Source organism: Apostichopus japonicus, chromosome 5 (assembly GCF_037975245.1).
Source record: "Apostichopus japonicus isolate 1M-3 chromosome 5, ASM3797524v1, whole genome shotgun sequence".
Lineage (NCBI taxonomy): Eukaryota > Metazoa > Echinodermata > Holothuroidea > Aspidochirotida > Stichopodidae > Apostichopus > Apostichopus japonicus.
Genome location: NC_092565.1, coordinates 22,984,119 through 23,001,515, shown reverse-complemented (window position 1 = coordinate 23,001,515; position 17,397 = coordinate 22,984,119). Strand labels below are relative to the sequence as shown.

The window sequence follows — 17,397 nt, the reverse complement described above, 5'->3', positions numbered from 1 at the left end:
TTTAAGAGGTAAGCTCATGGGACTTGAGGATAAGACAGTTTCCAATAAATGACCAGCACAAGATTTCAAACAGGCCCTTGTAGGAAAGAAGAGGCTCATAATTTATAAGCAACAGGATATGCAGGACTACCCTGCCTACACTCCACATTGCTCATTCTAGGTAAAATGAGATTTTTGTCTGGTCTTGAGTTCCAACCAGTGCCCCCCCCCCCCATCTGGACCTCACATAAAATTGAGTACCCCTGACAAAGAATAATTCCATTCTCACCAAGTAAAAGATTAGGCATTGACAACCAGTAATTTATAAGGCTACTGAATTTAGTGTACATTAAATAACAGCTGTCTGATGTTAATCAATCAAGTCTTCAAAGTACCAGGAGAAGCAGAAATAGTTTGTCTTCCCTGATGTAGAAGATATTATCTTTGCCAGGTATAACTGCGTTAAAAGTTCAAGGAATGAAACATATTCCAACTTGTAAAAGATGATTGTTTATCACTATCCAACATCAACATCACTTTGTATGAAATGTGATGGAATATATCGTCTTTGTGTAATGAATAAATAAATAAAATCATTTTGTAATGGTACTGTTTGGCATAACTTATAATTGATCATCTCTGCAGACATAAGAACAACTTAAAAGTGTTTTAAAATGTAAGAAAACTATGTAGAAACACCAGTATATGTACAATACACTTTCTATCTTTGTAAAGACATAAAAAGTTTGTCATTTGTGAATATTATATAATATCAACTGTATGCTAGCTTGCTCTAACTAGTTTTGCATGTAAATGTTTCACTACTCCTTTGCTCAAAGCTCTTGCACCTTTAATAGTTTTGGAATTTATCCCTCCCTTGTTTCCTAACCCCCCAACTCTTCCCTCACCCCAATTTTGTCTTCAACCGTGTTATTAGTTATGTATCACTTCTTGTGATATGTTAAAGATTTAAATATTAAAAAAACTTGAAATTGACATCCCAAGATCTAAAAGACAACACAAACAAAAGTTTGAAGTAGTTCAGATTTTATATGAAATATATATTTGCAGACATAACAAGCAACACAATATACACACAACACTATTCAACTGATTAAGCAAATCTGCCCTACCTATTAATCCAGCACCACAAGAATAAAATAAAATATAAAAAAATGACAGACAAAAAGGAATTATGCAGCTCAATTTGCAGCTGTAATATAGTATAAAGTGGGGCTTTATATGTCATTAGTAATGATTTAGCCTTTTAGCATGCTAAAAATTGCTTGACCTTTTCAAAAGTACTTTCTTGTTTAGATCTTTCACTTCCAAATTAGTCCCAAGCCACTGAGGATTTTTAAAATATAGAGTTTAGTGTTTCAATGTGGATAACTACTTTTTAGAGGAACAGAAAACTCTGTGTTGTGACTTGAACAAGTGAGACCACTATGGGGGAGGAGGGGGGGGGGAGTGGGATTGGACTGATGGCATGAACCCAGAGTATCAATAATGCCCATGAAAGGAATAAAAAAAAATCAAAGGACAAACTTAGGCATACGTGTTACTACAAGAGTATAAGATTCTTATGACTGGTAACAAGGATTCCTGAAAACCACAGAGAGCTAACATCTTTATCCCTAAATGAAGACCGCATTTTTTCAAACTTTGAAAATCAAAACCTAGTTATAAGCAAGTCAGTTATTAACAATCATCGTACCATACATTTCAGTAGACTCTGACATCTATACAGCCAAAAATGAGTCCCCCTCCCCACAAAAAAGAAAGTATTCTACAATTTCCAACGGTTAATGTACAGGAAAATTCTGTTTTCTTGTGAATTTGTAAATTTATGTCATAATATGATGCTTTGAGAAGATATAAATTCATACATGAGAATGCATATAACTCTTTCCTAATGGGCTCATAAACACTCGGCTTGGAGGCCACTAATTGTGAAATGAAGATTCTATCAGCAATTTCAAGCTCACAATTTGCACAAACAATATTCACGATCACCCTAATCTTGAGGTGCAGTATGGTTCGCGAGATCTGCTACATCTACACTGTAAACAATCACTTGTTTCAAATACGATAGTTTTTTTTTAAACTGTTGAATTTGAAGAAATCTGGCTTCTAATCTTTGACGGGCCAAATATATGAAAACCAGCACTGAGACAAATGATTAATTACCTTTGAGGATGAAAAGTCTTGAAAATGAAACTAGAACCAAATAAAAGTCAACAAATAAACACCACACAAAATTAAAAAAAAATTACAAGAAAGAGGAAGACTGACTTCTCCATAGAAGAAAGAAAAAAACATAAAACTTATAAAAACTTGTCAATAACAAAAATTAGGACTGAGTCCAAGATAGACAAAAAGAAATTATTATTAATCTTTACAATACAATCACATGGAAAATTGGAACTAAAATTCAAAAAAAACAAAAAAATAGGGAAAGAATTGAGACAGCTTGAAGCAGGAAGCTATTATTGCAACTTTTGACACAATGTGCGCTTTACTTTTTTACAAGCATTTTTTTTTATTCTTTTACAATTGAATATTGCTGATTTATTTTGAAGTTATCTGCAGCCTTCTTACCTTAACATTTAACCAGACATACGCCTTGGTCTGACACAAAACCAACCATACACAAATCAATACAAGATACTTGTTCTCCTATCCTATAAAGAATTGGCTACAGTTTTCCATTCTACGGTTTCATATATTTCTAAAAATCTGCTCACGACTAAAATTTCCACTTTTTCTGTTTTCTGTTTTTCATTACTTTAACGTCTTGAGTATTCTCTTCTCCACTCTCTTGCAATTTTAGCTCACAGAATCATAAAAAGTTTAAATTTTGCAGCGATGTGGACAAGGTCACAAAACGTTTTTAACCCTTCAAATGACAGATTTGCTCGTTTTTGTAGGTTCCTTGAAAGTAAACAACTTTTCCATCATTTTACATTTATTGACCATGTGCTGTATAAACATTATGCCATGTTAGTATATGAACACAAGACCATGCATGTGTGTCAAACATTTCATTGAAATAATTCAAACTATTCTTCTATGGAATGAATACCTAGAGAAATGAAAACATTAAGTAATGCTTATAAAAACCATCACAGTACAAGGATCGTTTGCTCTCATCAAATATACCAACAATGACCCACGTCACACCCATCAATGGTCAGTAAGTTCCCTTTTTATCTACATTTACTATTCCTCGTCAGAGCTGAGAGCAGAGAATGGGGTGTAGACTACACTAGGAACTTTGAATAAGTACAAATTTGTTACCTACTCTTGACTTGAATTCAACACATAAATTTGAAGGTGAGGGGAGGATGGGGGTTGGGAGAAATGGTGGGTTGGTACAGGATGGGGAAACCATTTTCTTCTGACCAATTCCATTTTTCTTTCATGAAAGGTAGATATAAATCACTGATAATATTCAGAACCCACTGAGTTGAACAATCTGCTAGTATGGTAGTGGCCTATCTTAATTCTGCCTTGTATCTTTGATGGTTTGTTACATCACAAAGCTAAAGAGGTCTTGAGGTATTTTTTTTAAATATCTATTGTAACATTAAAAACAGCAAGTGTGACAACACATATTTTTTGAATCATGCATAGATGGGGATGAGGTAATATTGCCATTTGCCAATAAACCAAAATTTTGATTAAAACACAGACATTTTAAATGTTTTCATGTGCATCACTTGCTTACCAGCATTGAATTATCGAAAAAATGCCAAGCTATGATGAAGAGATTTTTTGGAGGTAAATTTCAACTGAAGAACAACATTTCTACATCAATATAACCTAGCCACATAACTACTTGACCTATCGTATTCAAGGAAAAACGACAGAGGTGGATTAAATTTGGAAGTAGGTATTACTGAAAAACCTTTTTAAGCCTGCAAACCTCTTAGAGGTACTCACAAAGAACTACTAGGCATCCAGTACATGAAAACCTCTGCTAACAGAGACTTCAAGGACTGTATATATATATATATGAAAGTAACCTCAGAAATGTGACAAAATAACATACAAACATATTTTTCTTAAAGTAGTCCAAAATATGTTAATGCTGTTAACTAGACTGAAATTTGCTAGACCTAAATTTGCTAGACCTAAATTTGCTAAACCTATATTGTGAGACCTAAATTTGCTAAACTTAACTTTGCGAAAGCTAAATTTGGCTTATTATGTGCTACAGACAAGACGCACTGGACGGACAAACAATATTTGAGTGAGATCTTCACAAAAGTTAGAACACTGGCAACGATAATTAACAAAAAAGGACTAAAATAAGCATGAGTTTCTAAAGCAAGAATGAACAAACATGTTATATGTAAATTCTAAAGTCAAATAAAGGGTAGAAGAGTGGGTACTAAAGTTGGAATAATAGTCTCTACAAGCCTGCAACAAGTAGCAACCTATTATTTAAGTGTCCCCAACTGACACCCCACAATGTACAGCATGCACTTTAAAATAACAGGGCAGGTTTATACTCAGGTTATCATTTTAATATTTAAGCATTTTCAAACATTTAAATTATAATACTGTTTTGAACGGAAATTTTCACATTTGAACCTCACATTTTTCATGTGACAGGTGAAATGGGAAAGACAATACAGTGGAAGGAAACAAGAGTGGAGGCAAGGGAGGGATGGAAGGGGCGAGTGGAGGAAATAGGAGGGATGGAAGGGGCGAGTGGAGGCAAGGGAGGGATGTAAGGGGCGAGTGGAGGAAATAGGAGGGATGGAAGGGGCGAGTGGAGGCAAGGGAGGGATGGAAGGGGCGAGTGGAGGAAATAGGAGGGATGGAAGGGGCGAGTGGAGGAAATAGGAGGGATGGAAGGGGTGAGTGGAGAAAATAGGAGGGATGGAAGGGGCGAGTGGAGAAAATAGGAGGGATGGAAGGGGCGAGTGGAGAAAATAGGATGAAAGGGGGGAGTGGAGGACAGGACATAGGAGGGATGGAAGGGGCAAGTGGAGGACATAGCAGGGGTGGAATGGGTGTGTAGGCATGCTGGAATATCTTCATTAAACTCCTCACATAGATCAATTTTGTTCTGACTGATGGCAAAATACTCATACAGAGTTTTACATAAACTTTAATTAATGTAGTCATTTTGAACTGTCTGTACTTCTTGAATGGGTGTTTCTTTTAGTGTGGTCATTACTCTGCTGTTCTTGTTGTTACACATATAGAAGGTTAGCACATTTGCCTAACATAGTTACTTTTTAAAGAAGGGTGCCCCCTCGTCATTTCAGATACACTATATCAGTGATTTACAGTGGCATAAAGCTAACATCACTGGAACACTGCATTTATGGGAACCACACACTTTTGGAAAGTGTTCTGAATTACATTAAACGTTTCCAAGGCAACTGTATTCAAAGTGATAAGAAACCAGTCATATTATTTTAGCATCAAGGTGACATTCCACAAATAAAAAACAAACAAAACGTAATCCTGTATGCATATCTAATTTGATGTAAAAAAAAGAGAAATGAAAATGCAAATGAAAGTCTAAATCCAAATGAAGTGATGGGGTGGGGGGGGGGATACGAGAGGGGCTCTTCTTTTGAAGAATTTTGCGATCTATGACATCAGAAAATGAAATTCTACTGTTTACAGGAGCTGGCTGTAGCAAATTGGAGGTAACCTATTATTACAGGGAAAGTTAACTACTGTTACAGATCAGAATTGCATCAAAACACAGTTTCACTTATTTTATTACCAACCCCTCTTAAGCAAACAAAGTCCTTGCTAAAAAAGGAACGTCTACACTAGAGTTCTTCTGCTACCAAATGCATACTCTATAACACTGGCCTTAATACTTCACCATTTTTGTCCACTTAAAAACAATAAAGAAACTTGCATATTAACCACAATACTTATTGGATATGAGTCAGCGACAAACATTCTTCACCCCACACTTTTCCCTTAATTCACATGATGATATCCAACCATACCATCTGAATTAAATGTGACAAGATCAAGCATTTCAGGTACCAAAAATCTACAAACCAAAAAAAAAAAAAAGACAAACAAAAACAGAAAATGTCATGAAAAAGTTTTCCATAGAATACCATAATGCCTTTGGTATCTGTACATCATCTAATCTCTCTGCTCTGCTCTTCTCCTTTTCTCTCATCTTCTACTCTCTGCTCTACTCTCTGCTCGGCTCTTGTCCACTCTGGCAAAACTGTGACGTTTCTGTATCATTTAGAAAAGAACCCAAAAAATTCTCCCAAGGAGGAAATAGTAGCAAACATTACGGTACTTTTTTCACCTCTTCCTTTTGGGTGGTCTTTCCTCTATTGAATTTCGGTCTGATCGTCTTTTTGGCATGTCGTAAATGAAATCAGAGTCCCTCTTTGATGAGGTTGAATGTCTCGTGTAATGTTCACGTTTCGAGGTCCTTCTGGAAGGTACCTCATGCTGCGACTGAGGCGTGGGGGAAGGAGACTTTCTCCGTTTGGGTAGCCTCTGAGTGGCGGATTCGCTAGGGGAATATCGGTTCGGAGGGGAACTCCGACGCGACCGCCGGGGTCTATCCTCGCCGACCGAAGTGGAAGGCAACTCTTGGCTTGCGTGTCTCTTCCTGATGGCTGTGACCTCTGGCTTTTTCTCCTCTGTGTCGGCCGAACGACCAGAATTTCGACGGGACGACCGCGAGCTGCGACTGGAAGTGTGGCTGGATTCGCTTTCGTTAGATTGGAGAGATGGCGTCGGAGATTGAGACTTCTGGCGTGACTTTCTCCTTATTCCAAAATAAACAAAATCTTCATCCTTACTGTGCCTATCTGAGACTGACCTTCTTGACCTTCTGCCGACTGTGACCTCACTCGCCGGAACGCTGTCAGGTTGATCGGTCACGGAGGTTGTCTCCTGACCTGCTCCACCTGAAGAGAGAAAGTAAAACATTAACAGAATCACTGCGGTAACTGTTTATCAAGGGTGCTTCCTTCAAAAGGAAAATGTCTATCTTGTCCACGATGACACTGATGGAGGAATAACGATTGTTCAATTAGATCGATGGACGGTAGTGTATCTTAACAAAGTATATCTTACCTCAGCCAAACTAGTTGCATCCCATCACTGTAATCCACACATGCCCCCACCTTCCCCTCACCCCCCCCCCAACCTCTCCTACAGATTCACTCAAAATACTGAGAGCAACTGCCTCCTTTAGCACTATGAGTTCTTCCTTTTCACAGAGTGATAAAACAAGCTTGTCAAATAGCTTCAACTGTGACCTTGGATCTATCGAAAATGGCAACTTTCCATCATCAAGTAGATAAATAAAAACATAAGACACACACACACTTACAGGAGTCAGAACTCTAGGACTAGTGCCATTACCATCTTACATTGATTCCTTAACAGACATATCAAGTTGGTTTCTTTTCACGTTGAGTATCTAGGTACTAGTCTATTTTGATATCAACGTGATGCTATGCAATTAGACAGCAATTTTAAACTGGTTCGTTAACTTTTATTTAATTTATATCATAACTGATCAATCCATCCTAGACTCATTTATGGGAATTATTTGTAGTTTGCCTCTCTGAGGCAGAATACATCTGGATAGTTTGCAGAAATTTAAAACAAAACATTTCATCTCTAATTTCAACAACTCCATGGTGACTCAAACTTTGAAACATTTAAAGGTGTAACACCTTTCATTTCATCACTCAAAGACTACTAAACAAAGACAAATTGCAACTGGCAATCATAACCCATCAAAGTCCAACAAACAACTTACAACGCTTTACAAAACAGTTTTTTTTTGTCGTCCTGCACACTGACACCTTCACTGACCTATTAAGAGATAAATACAAAGCTTTTTTTGTTTTGATTACAAACCTTGATCGATCTCAGATGTTGGTCTTCTTTCCTCTGCTGTCGTTGTTATTATTGATTCAGTGGTGCCTCTTTCTTGATAATCACCGATCATGCCACGAGCAACCAAACTGGCATGGTCCCCCATCTCTCCTTCTTCCTGGAACTCCTCTGTGGTCCCCACCATGACCTCCTCCTCTTCCTCTCCTGTATCTACAAGTTCATCCTGAGTGGGTGTTGGAGGATTGTCATCCTCCACCTCCTCCTCATCTACCACCTCGCCGTGGACCTCCACGATACCCTCCTCTAACTCTTCGACCCAGCTAACTTTGCCATCAGATCCTCCTACTCCTACTGTAACAGCTCCCTCATCTTTGACAGGCATCTTCTCTCCTTCTTCTGCAGAAACCTCAGCAGATTCAGCCAATCCCGGTTGTAACTGGATGTCATGAAGGACTACCTTACACGACTGTTCCTGGACAGCTGTTCTGGCATGATCCGTCCTTGCTGTGACTTTTTGCTCACCTTTCTGATGATCCTCCCAAGTTTCCTTGGGTCCACCATCCACTGTACCGCTGCTACATGTTTCCAGTGCCTTACCATCTACACCTGGAGGTTCAATAATCCTACCAGGAGGTTCACTAATCCTACCTGGAGGTTCACTAATACACTTCTCACCAGTATCGACCGTAATATCTGCTGAATACATAGCACTCGTTTCATCTGCTTTGGAATCTGCCATTGACATATCTGTTTCCTTACATCCTCTCACCTCATCTTTTCTCTCCAACATACCATCGGAAACATCCCTTACACCTCCTCGCTGTTGTTTGTCCTCCATGGTGCTGATGAGAGATTCTTCCATGGGCTTCCTCTCCTCAGTTCTCTCTCCTCCACTCTGCTTGATCTCATCTTCTTTCCATCCTTCACCGATTTCCAAATCTTCATTCTCTTCCATCCTTACATCATCTTCGTCCTTCTCTCTGCTCACTTCCTCTGTCTCGTCCATTAATGGAGTTGCTGGTCCGCTGCTCGAGTCGTCTGGCCGGACATCCTGCTCAACAGAAGCGTTCTCTTTTGCCACATCGTGCACATCCACCTCGGATCCACGTAGAGTTGTTTCTTCATGAATTCCCTCTTGGTCTCTAAGAGGCACGTTATCTTTAGCTGGATGACGAGTTCTTTGGTTAACAGCAAAATTTTGGCCTCCCTTGACATAACTGGCAGCACCTCTATAATCTTCCGCAGGAGATGATTGCTGTATAGCAATACTAGACAGAGGAGGAGCAACTGTAGCGACAGAAGTCGGAGTCCCTGCTCGGGGAACATTGGACGCAAATTTATTCAGTACTGGAACGATATCCACTCTCCCGCCACCATCCGTATCTCTTTGCCATTTGCCCCGCCGCTCAGCTTGAACAGACGATGCTTCCAGCAAAGTGTCACTGTCCTTTTGTTGAGTTTCCTCAAGCTTGGCGACAGCCTTCGAGACAAGGTGACCCTCAGGTTGTGAGACTGAGGGCCCACCCATACGTGGGGATGCACTCCTCTTGGGAGTGTTACCGCCAGACTGCCCTCCCATTCTAAAGAACAGCTTGCTTCCACTTCTATTATTCACCTTTTTCTTTCTCCTTTTCAAGAGTTTTGCACCTGAGACATTTTGAGTGAGTAGGAAGCTGTCCTTGACTGAAGCTTGCCTCCTTTTTCTCTTGGAGGTGCTGGTCACGTAGGTCGGATAAACTTCAACTTGAGGTTTCTCTTCCTCGGAACTCCTGCGTCGCTTCTTGACTGGTTTCGCCGTGACATCGGCTTCTCTTGCTTCGGGTGAATCTCCCATCTCATCTCGAGAGTCTGTGTCGGTGCTGACCGGTGAAAGGTCATCATCAATCTTTCTCTTTTCTGCAGGTTTTTCTGAAAATAAAAAAGACATGGACTTTAGGATCACTGAAGATAGGACAACCTTGCACACATTTATTATCACTTTTGCCTTACATAACCTTCTTGAAATGCTGACATTTTACTCATTGCAAAACTTTCTTTTAATTGAACAACCCTTGGACTGATTACATAATAACAGATGACTCAATATAGTAAACTTAAGTGATATGTTGTCAAAGAACATGAAAATATAGAAACAAAATACATGCAAGGTGTTTGACAAGTGAGTGCCTATATTGATGTGTACAGTACTCATGTCTCAAAATTCATAATCAAATTAGTATTTTACAAGAGACAAAACTCAGAACCTACAACACTGGGACAAATAAATTGAGCGCTAATTTATTCCCTGGAGAGAATTAGAGTAACTCAGCAATTCACTTCTAGACCATTTCTATCAGCCCTTGCAACATCCCACCCCCCCCCTCCCCCCACCCCCATCCTCAAACACATCCACTCTTCAGCTGAGAAAACAGTCTGTCCCCTCAGGTCATTCCACTTCCCCAACCTCTTCCTCTCTCTCCTTACTAGTTTCTTGCCTGCCTTTCCCTCCTGCTTCTAGCTCTCTAAGAAAGATTTTGACTCTTGCAAACAATAATGATAAATTGATAACCAGAAAGTCAACAGGCCTAGTGATTGCTTGCCTTATAAGTTTAAATCGTATATGGATTGACCCAAAATCAGCAGCCTCAAATCAGCAGCCTCAACTTGAACACAAAATTTACAAAGCTGCACACCAAGTTAAAAACTTCCTGCAACTTCTAATTCTCAAGATATTGTGTGAACAATATTTTAGATTTGCCCTGTGCTGACCTCAAATGACCTTTGAGCAACAACAATCCCAAACCAGTTCGACACACCAAATATGAAATTTACCCCAGTTATCCTTCTGAAGTTAGAGCGTTTACAAGCGAGAGTCACATACACACACACACACACCCACACAAACACACCCATATACACGCATCATAGATTCCTTCTGCTTTCGGCAAGGAATCAGAAAACCCCTTGAGCAAACGTTGCCCACAACAGATAAAAAATACATTGTTTTCAAAATATCGCCTGCTATTCTCTACCAACACACCTCATCAGGTTCCTTTCAAAGCAGCCAGGTTACTGAAGGGATTTTGAGACCCAGCTATATGCTATCTGTGTAATACATATGTGTGATATTACTGCTGCAATTTCAACAGATCTCCAATTCATAAAACAAAATCTGTATTGTCATCGCTCTGGTCATCTTTTATGACAAATGAAAAGGACAGGAATCTGTTTGAGATTACCTTCAGCCTCTTTGATCTCTCTTTCTCTGCTCTTTGCCAAACGCAGTTGTTTCTCCTTCTCTTCCTTCTGAAGCTGCCGGCGTCTCACACGTTCCTCTTTGGCTACAGCCTGAGAAAAAGACAAAACTTACTTCAATATCATCATTCTTTAGACTGGTATATTATAACAAAGAAGGGGGAAAACATGGGATTTTCAGCAATGTTACTTGCTTTAACCATCATGACACCCATGAAGATGAAATCCTACACGCTATATTGGACTAATAGCAAGTGAATTCTCCAAAATTACTAATATATGGAAGAAATATGGAGCCGTCTACTTTACGATGCAAATGAGTACACTATTTGCATACTAAGAACTCATTTTAGAGTTCTTTCAATTATTTGTCATCACTTTTCTATATTAATCCCATCATCAAACAGGAACTAACGGTTTGCAGCTTCTTTGTTGCATGGCAGTTAATTGTTTTTCTTTTGTATGAAACTCACTGCTCTCTTTTTTCTTTCCTCTCGAGTTGCTTCATCTTCGCTGCTATCAAAATGAGGTGGAAAGGCTTTGGACTGGTACTGTTTGGGAATCGACTTGAGGTTGGTAGTTGGTCCAGATGACTCTAGAGGAATTTAAAACAAACAAACAAAAAGGTAATGTTAATGCCAAACAGTTTTCAAGAAAGCTTTTGAAAAAAAAACATTCCATGAGGAACAAAATTTCTGAAACACTTTTCAAAACGACATGACTAGACGAATACTTACAAAACTGTTTATCTTGAAATGATGCACTTTGTTAGTAGCTAGAATTTTTTTGTGTGTGTGTGGGTGCGTTTGTTTTGTATTCTGACCGAGGACTTGAACAAAAGAATTTCAGGTCCTCGGTTGTGATTTCTAAAGAATCACCACGTCCTCGGAAGAATTCTACTGTATGGGGGTATTGTTAAGGTAAGGGTACGTGGATTTGAACAATGGAAAATACAATGGGGTCCTCAGTCTGAATGTAATACAAACATGTGTGTGCGTGTGTGTTTGCAAACGTCTCATTCAGCTTCATAAATTCAACTCTGTGGATATTTACTGAACTCTGGTTCATTCATTCAACTTCTACTATTTCTGATCTGCAATATTGACACCGATAAACATGTGTAGATTCCAATACTGATTCCATCCAAACGTTCAACTCTTGATAAAGCGGTTCATTTTAACATCTGTTGTTCATTGTCAGGAAGTAGTCTCAATTTCACAGACACACAGTGAACATAGTAACATTATATCATTACAGATTATGAAATTGACCAGCTGTTCTTCGAATTTAGTTTTCAGTTTGAAAATAATAGACACAAAAGTTTGTTTTCTCTCCCTAGAGGTGGTCAACACAGACTGTTTTCAAACTTCTTTTTCTTTTCATTAATATAAGGCATGTAGACGCCACTACATTAATTGCAATGTGCCCTATTGTTTACCATCTATAACATCAGTGTAACACGACACACAATTTATTCTTTTTGCCAGTCACCAATGAATTTGAGCTCCCTCTGTCCACAAGCATAACTGCCATAACAACCAGGATCTGAAACAACACCCTTGTCTGTTCTTTCACCAAAAAATTAAAATCCAAAAAATTATGATAAAGGCAGGGTTTCTGGACAGAAAATCAAATTTCCTTTTGTTAAATTGCTGTCCTACCTTTGGCCTTTCTTTCGTCTTCATTGTCACTGCCTGAGGTAGAAGAGGAAGAGCTAACATCGCTGAAGGAAGACAGGTCGCTAGTGTGAACAGAACTGACGGTGATATCCGACAAGTTCCCCAAATCGGCCAAATCCTTTTTGCCGTCCTCCTCTGAGGAGACCAATTCACCTTCACTCCGTTCCACGTCGCTGGCATCTTTTACGCTCTTCTTTTCCAACTCCTCATCTGAGATCACCTCTGGAGATATCGCTCTCAGGGCATCCTCGGGTCGAACCATCTGCTCCCAACTTCTCTTGCTCCTGGACTTTTTCTCTGGACTCCTGTAATCCTTGCGGTGTCTGTCAGGGCTGGGCATGGCGGCCGTCGTCGTCCTCCTGTGTTCCGAGTCCCCCCGGAACCTGACGTCAGGACTGCTGTCTCCTCCGGATGACTCAGAGCTGTCTCTCTTATCTCTGATCTTAATGTTCTGTTTGATCAGGTTTTTGACTTTCCTCTTGATCTCCAGCTTTCTTTCATACTCTGACTTGAGTGTCTTCTCCGGAGTACTCGGAGTAGACAGAGAACCGGGACTTCCCTCCAAGTTATCTCTCTTGCCGATCTTTGGCAGGCTTGTGCTTGATTTGGTACTCCACGTACCGGGTGAACTGGCCTCCGATGCTAACCTTTGACCATCGGCAGCAAGTTTAGCTCTGGATTTAGGAGACGAGGAGGAGGATGAGGAATCTCTTTCGGAATATTTGGTTCCTTTTGTCGTTCCAGCTTGTCTGGTATCAAATTTCTTTTCATTTGTGTAAGATGACATACCATCAGAGATAGGAGATAAATCGCTTGTCTGTGGTGAGGTGAGGTCTCCTTCTATGCTCCTTCCAGCCTTCTTAGCAAAAACTGTCCTCGATAGCAAACTCTTCACATCTGTAGGGTCAGTGACATGTCTCCCCTTGAAAGAACCTTGGTCTGGTGACTGGCTGAAATCCATTGGCAACCCATCACTGAGTGGCTCAGGGATAGGGCTATCTACAAATTCCTTGTTTAGAAAACTGGCCCCAGGGTGAGGTGGACTAGATCCAATAGGTTCAAAAGCAGGGCTTGGTAAGATAACTGGACCTGCAAAATAACAAGACCGTTAAGCATTATATTACTTTCTGATAATTAAAAATCTTACATCATAAAACCTTCAATTCCGTCATCACGTTTTAACAGAACATCATTTCTTATCATGTTTTCTTTTCAGATTCTTGAAAATAATGTACAACCTTGCGATACTAACTTTAATCCCTTTAATCAAAACTTATTTGATACCCAAAGATTACTTAATGTGCAAAGTCAAACCAATTAGCTACTTTGTACTGTCTTCCTTGAGAGAAACTTGATATGTGAGGAAAGGTGATATTTAATGCATGCATACAAACTTGTCCAATCATTATGAATGATATGAATATGTAGTAGGATATTAATAAAAACACCACTTTGAGTTTGCCCATGGGGACAATCAGTACTTTAGAAAGGGCATTCATTTTGAATCTGTCTGAATAGATATCCAACCCTTCTTTTAACTATCAATAAATTAATAACATATATCAATAGGACAACATGGGGAGATAAATAAAGCTGGCTGAAGAAGTAACCTAGGAAAGTTCTTTTCTGTTTGCCTTCCGCAGAATTGACTAAAAATTGGCACAAACCTTCGGTATTGATGGTGAGCTCTTCGGAAGATGGGGGTAAAGGTGGGGGAGGAGGTTGAGGGGGAGGGGGCATTTTCTCATCGTCATCAATTGCTGGTGTTGGAGGTAGAGGAGGCTGTTCAGGGGGTGGTGATGGTACATCCGGGGATGTGTTTAAGACCCTCTCCTCTGGTGGAGTCATCATAGGAACCTCTGTTGTGTTGATGGGAGGTAGATCATCCATCACTGTCCCATTCTTTTTTGGAATTTCTTCGTCCCCGTTGACTATCGTCTCACTGTGCAGGTACTGGTTCACCACTTTTTCGATCTGGGGTCTGAAGACGTGTTGCATCTTGGGCTCCACGACTTGCTCAATGATTCGGTCCACACCAGAGGCCAGCATGTCAGATCTACAGTGTTAAAGAAAACATCTGTTTAAAACCAAGTCCTGTCAGGTTCAAATTACAATCCTTGTATCATCATTTTTTGATATATTTGCAAATTGTGTGGGTAGTAACAATGAACAAAATAAAATCTCTTGTGAAAAATTGTTTTTTAAAAATCCTAGAGTATATAGTTTACAGAAAACAAAACCATTCCAAATGTATGACATTTAAGGACAAACCAAACATCAGCAATTGAAAAGAAAAGTTTGTTAATGAAAACGAAACTGGTTTACCTATTCTTGATAAGTCACTTGGGTATATTCCAGGTAAAACATTATGAAACTCAAATAATCATACCAAGGTTGGGTTAGGACTTGGGAGCAAGATATCAAGAAGAGGTTTTCAGACAGAAATGTGGAATAGTTCTTTCTTTCACATATGTGTCATTTTGCTCACCAAAAGTAAAGAAGAATTTCTGTTTGAGATTTACCAACAAGTTTCATTTAGGAAATTAACACATACACTCAAATTACATTCTGTACCTAGATATAAGTCAGAAAGCCTGATCAGTGGACAGTGATACCATCATACCAGACTCAATAAAAAAAAATTATTAAAGTTAAATAGTGCTTAATTGTCTGCTGAAAAGACCACAACTATAGCACGCTATCATGGAAAAGTTTCTTGAGAAAACATAATCGACCTGCCTTGGTCGTAAAATGACCTCTTTTACCAATTAGTCTGCAACGCCTGCCACATATTTTTTCTTGTATGAGGGTCTTTGTGTGAAAGCTTTAGACTGTAAACTGTATACATGAACATATTTCCACACAGTGTTAACACGAAGAGCCTAATGGTGTTAAGAAGCTATGCAAGCTAATTGTGGAGTCTGATGTCGATATACGACCATGGCAGGTCGATTACGTAATCACTATAATTGGAGACAATAAGGAAGATCTTTAAAAGCAATCATGGACGAAAAGGGAAAGTGACAGACAGTTAGTCTGGCAGTCAGCCTAAATCTTTTGCTATTGAGATTGGAGGAATAATCAACCACAGATACTTTCAAAGAAGAGTTACCCAAGATAATGCCTGGGCATGGATACATACCAGCTCAATCCACTCTCAGACCAAGTCTACCATAGATTGATAATTAATTAATCAGCACACAACTTACTGGTTGATTTGCCTTCGAAGACGATCTCTGAGCTGGTTCTTACTCATTTCAGGCGTCCATGTGAAACGGGACAGAAAATTAGACACATAGCTTTCAACTCGCTGTCGAAGATTTTGATATGCAGGCTACAAAGATAAGAAATGATGGTTGATATGATATCTGAGCTACTATGAAGGAGCATACTGTACAACTAGTACTTAGTAGTAAGGTGTGTAAGCCCAGTTGTGAGATACAGGGCATTAGGTATGGAGTCCAAACTTGTGGGTCTTTGAATTCATGGCCCGGAGATGGGGATGTAAGTGGAAGGGAGTACCTCCTATGACTTAGGCACTAGTTTCTCTCACAGGTTGCTCAAAGGGAAGCTTATTGGTATTTTTTTTATGCTTTAAAACAGATTAATCCACCATGATGTCCTGTTAGTTTTGTGTGAAGTCTACATTGCTTGTTTCTCACAGTCTGAAAGCGTAGCTACCGACTGAACCATTTTTAAATGTAGCAAACAGACACAAGCATCCTTTTTTTACTTCTGTTTTTCTTTTTCTTTCTTGGAGTGGGGAAGGGGGGTTGGTGGCTAAAGCCTTGGTGAGTTATGTGGATTTGATAAACACATAATAAGACAGAGGTATGTAAAACGGCATGATGCACTCAGTCATTCTCACTCAACTTTTTTTAAATAATTTGTTAATAAATGAAAGAAGAAAAACATCACTGATGCAAATCAGAAAATTGTTGAGTGTTCAGTTAAAACAGCTATTTTAGATTAGGCATAAAGTCCCAGCAGTTTTTTCTTGGTGATGTTTATTTTTAATTTGTTAAATGCCACTGAAGATCTATTTAGGAGCGTATAAGTCGCAATATATGCTAGCCTACTTTCAAAAGAAAAGCTTTTCATCAGAAACTTGCCGGCGCCATAGGGAAAGTTGCCAATTACATCAATCAATTTAATGCCTAGCCTAAGCCTGGGGCATCTGACACAGCATTGACATTGTATTAGCCAAGGGCCTGTATAATAACAACAGTGTAAAATGTGTTAGGACTAACGAAAGTTACGCTACCTTAGTGTCAACATCGGCCAAACAATCCCTTCTAAACTGGTCGAATATTCCCTGGGACTTAAGACGATTCAATATCGTAGATACAGCTCCCGGGTCCACGCCACCAGTTTCCAAAGCCATCTCGAGGTGAGTTCTAGAAGAAAATTATGCTACAGGCTGCACTGAAATTAACCTGGACACGGCCAAGCCTGAGATTGAGAAGTCTGTCATGGCAGGGAATGGTACACAAATTATTGAGCAGCGCGCAGTCCGTACGTACGAACACACGACAAATCTATGTACAAAGCTAGACGCAGTCTCTACATACCAAAATCAATACATGTAGGTGAAAGGTCATATGAATAAACATTTACTTTCTAATAGAAAGCCTTAATATTC

The 17,397-nt window shown here is 39.3% G+C and overlaps 1 protein-coding gene across 2 annotated transcripts; it reads right to left on the bottom strand.

Moving 5' to 3' along the window:
* Nucleotides 1–1,009: 1,009 nt before the first annotated feature.
* On the bottom strand, nt 1,010–17,258 carry LOC139968087 (uncharacterized). 2 transcript variants are annotated; one of them, XR_011793217.1, is made up of 9 exons: nt 17,020–17,258; nt 15,965–16,089; nt 14,423–14,811; nt 12,738–13,844; nt 11,550–11,671; nt 11,061–11,169; nt 7,864–9,750; nt 2,170–6,899; nt 1,010–2,055 (listed from the first exon to the last, which is right to left on the bottom strand). XR_011793217.1 is itself a non-coding variant. In XM_071972437.1 (8 exons), the coding sequence occupies exons 1-8, from the start codon at nt 17,137–17,139 to the stop codon at nt 6,283–6,285; spliced, it is 4,476 nt and encodes a 1,491-aa protein (XP_071828538.1). In that variant the 5' UTR covers nt 17,140–17,258; the 3' UTR covers nt 1,010–6,282. The 2 variants fall into 2 exon arrangements, 1 of the variants encoding a protein (XP_071828538.1); XM_071972437.1 differs by having other exon boundaries at nt 1,010–6,899.
* Between the last annotated feature and the right edge of the window lie 139 nt (nt 17,259–17,397).

What these genes read in the sequence shown, in the direction of transcription:
- LOC139968087 (XM_071972437.1), bottom strand. Translation starts at nt 17,139, where the DNA reads ATGGCTTTGGAAACTGGTGGCGTGGACCCGGGAGCTGTATCTACGATA. An exon ending in GCTCACCATCAATACCGAAG is followed by an intron (nt 13,845 to 14,422) that starts GTTTGTGCCAAT and finishes GTTATTTTGCAG; the next exon opens with GTCCAGTTATCTTACCAAGC. An exon ending in AACATCTGAGATCGATCAAG is followed by an intron (nt 6,900 to 7,863) that starts GTTTGTAATCAA and finishes TTCTCTCTTCAG; the next exon opens with GTGGAGCAGGTCAGGAGACA.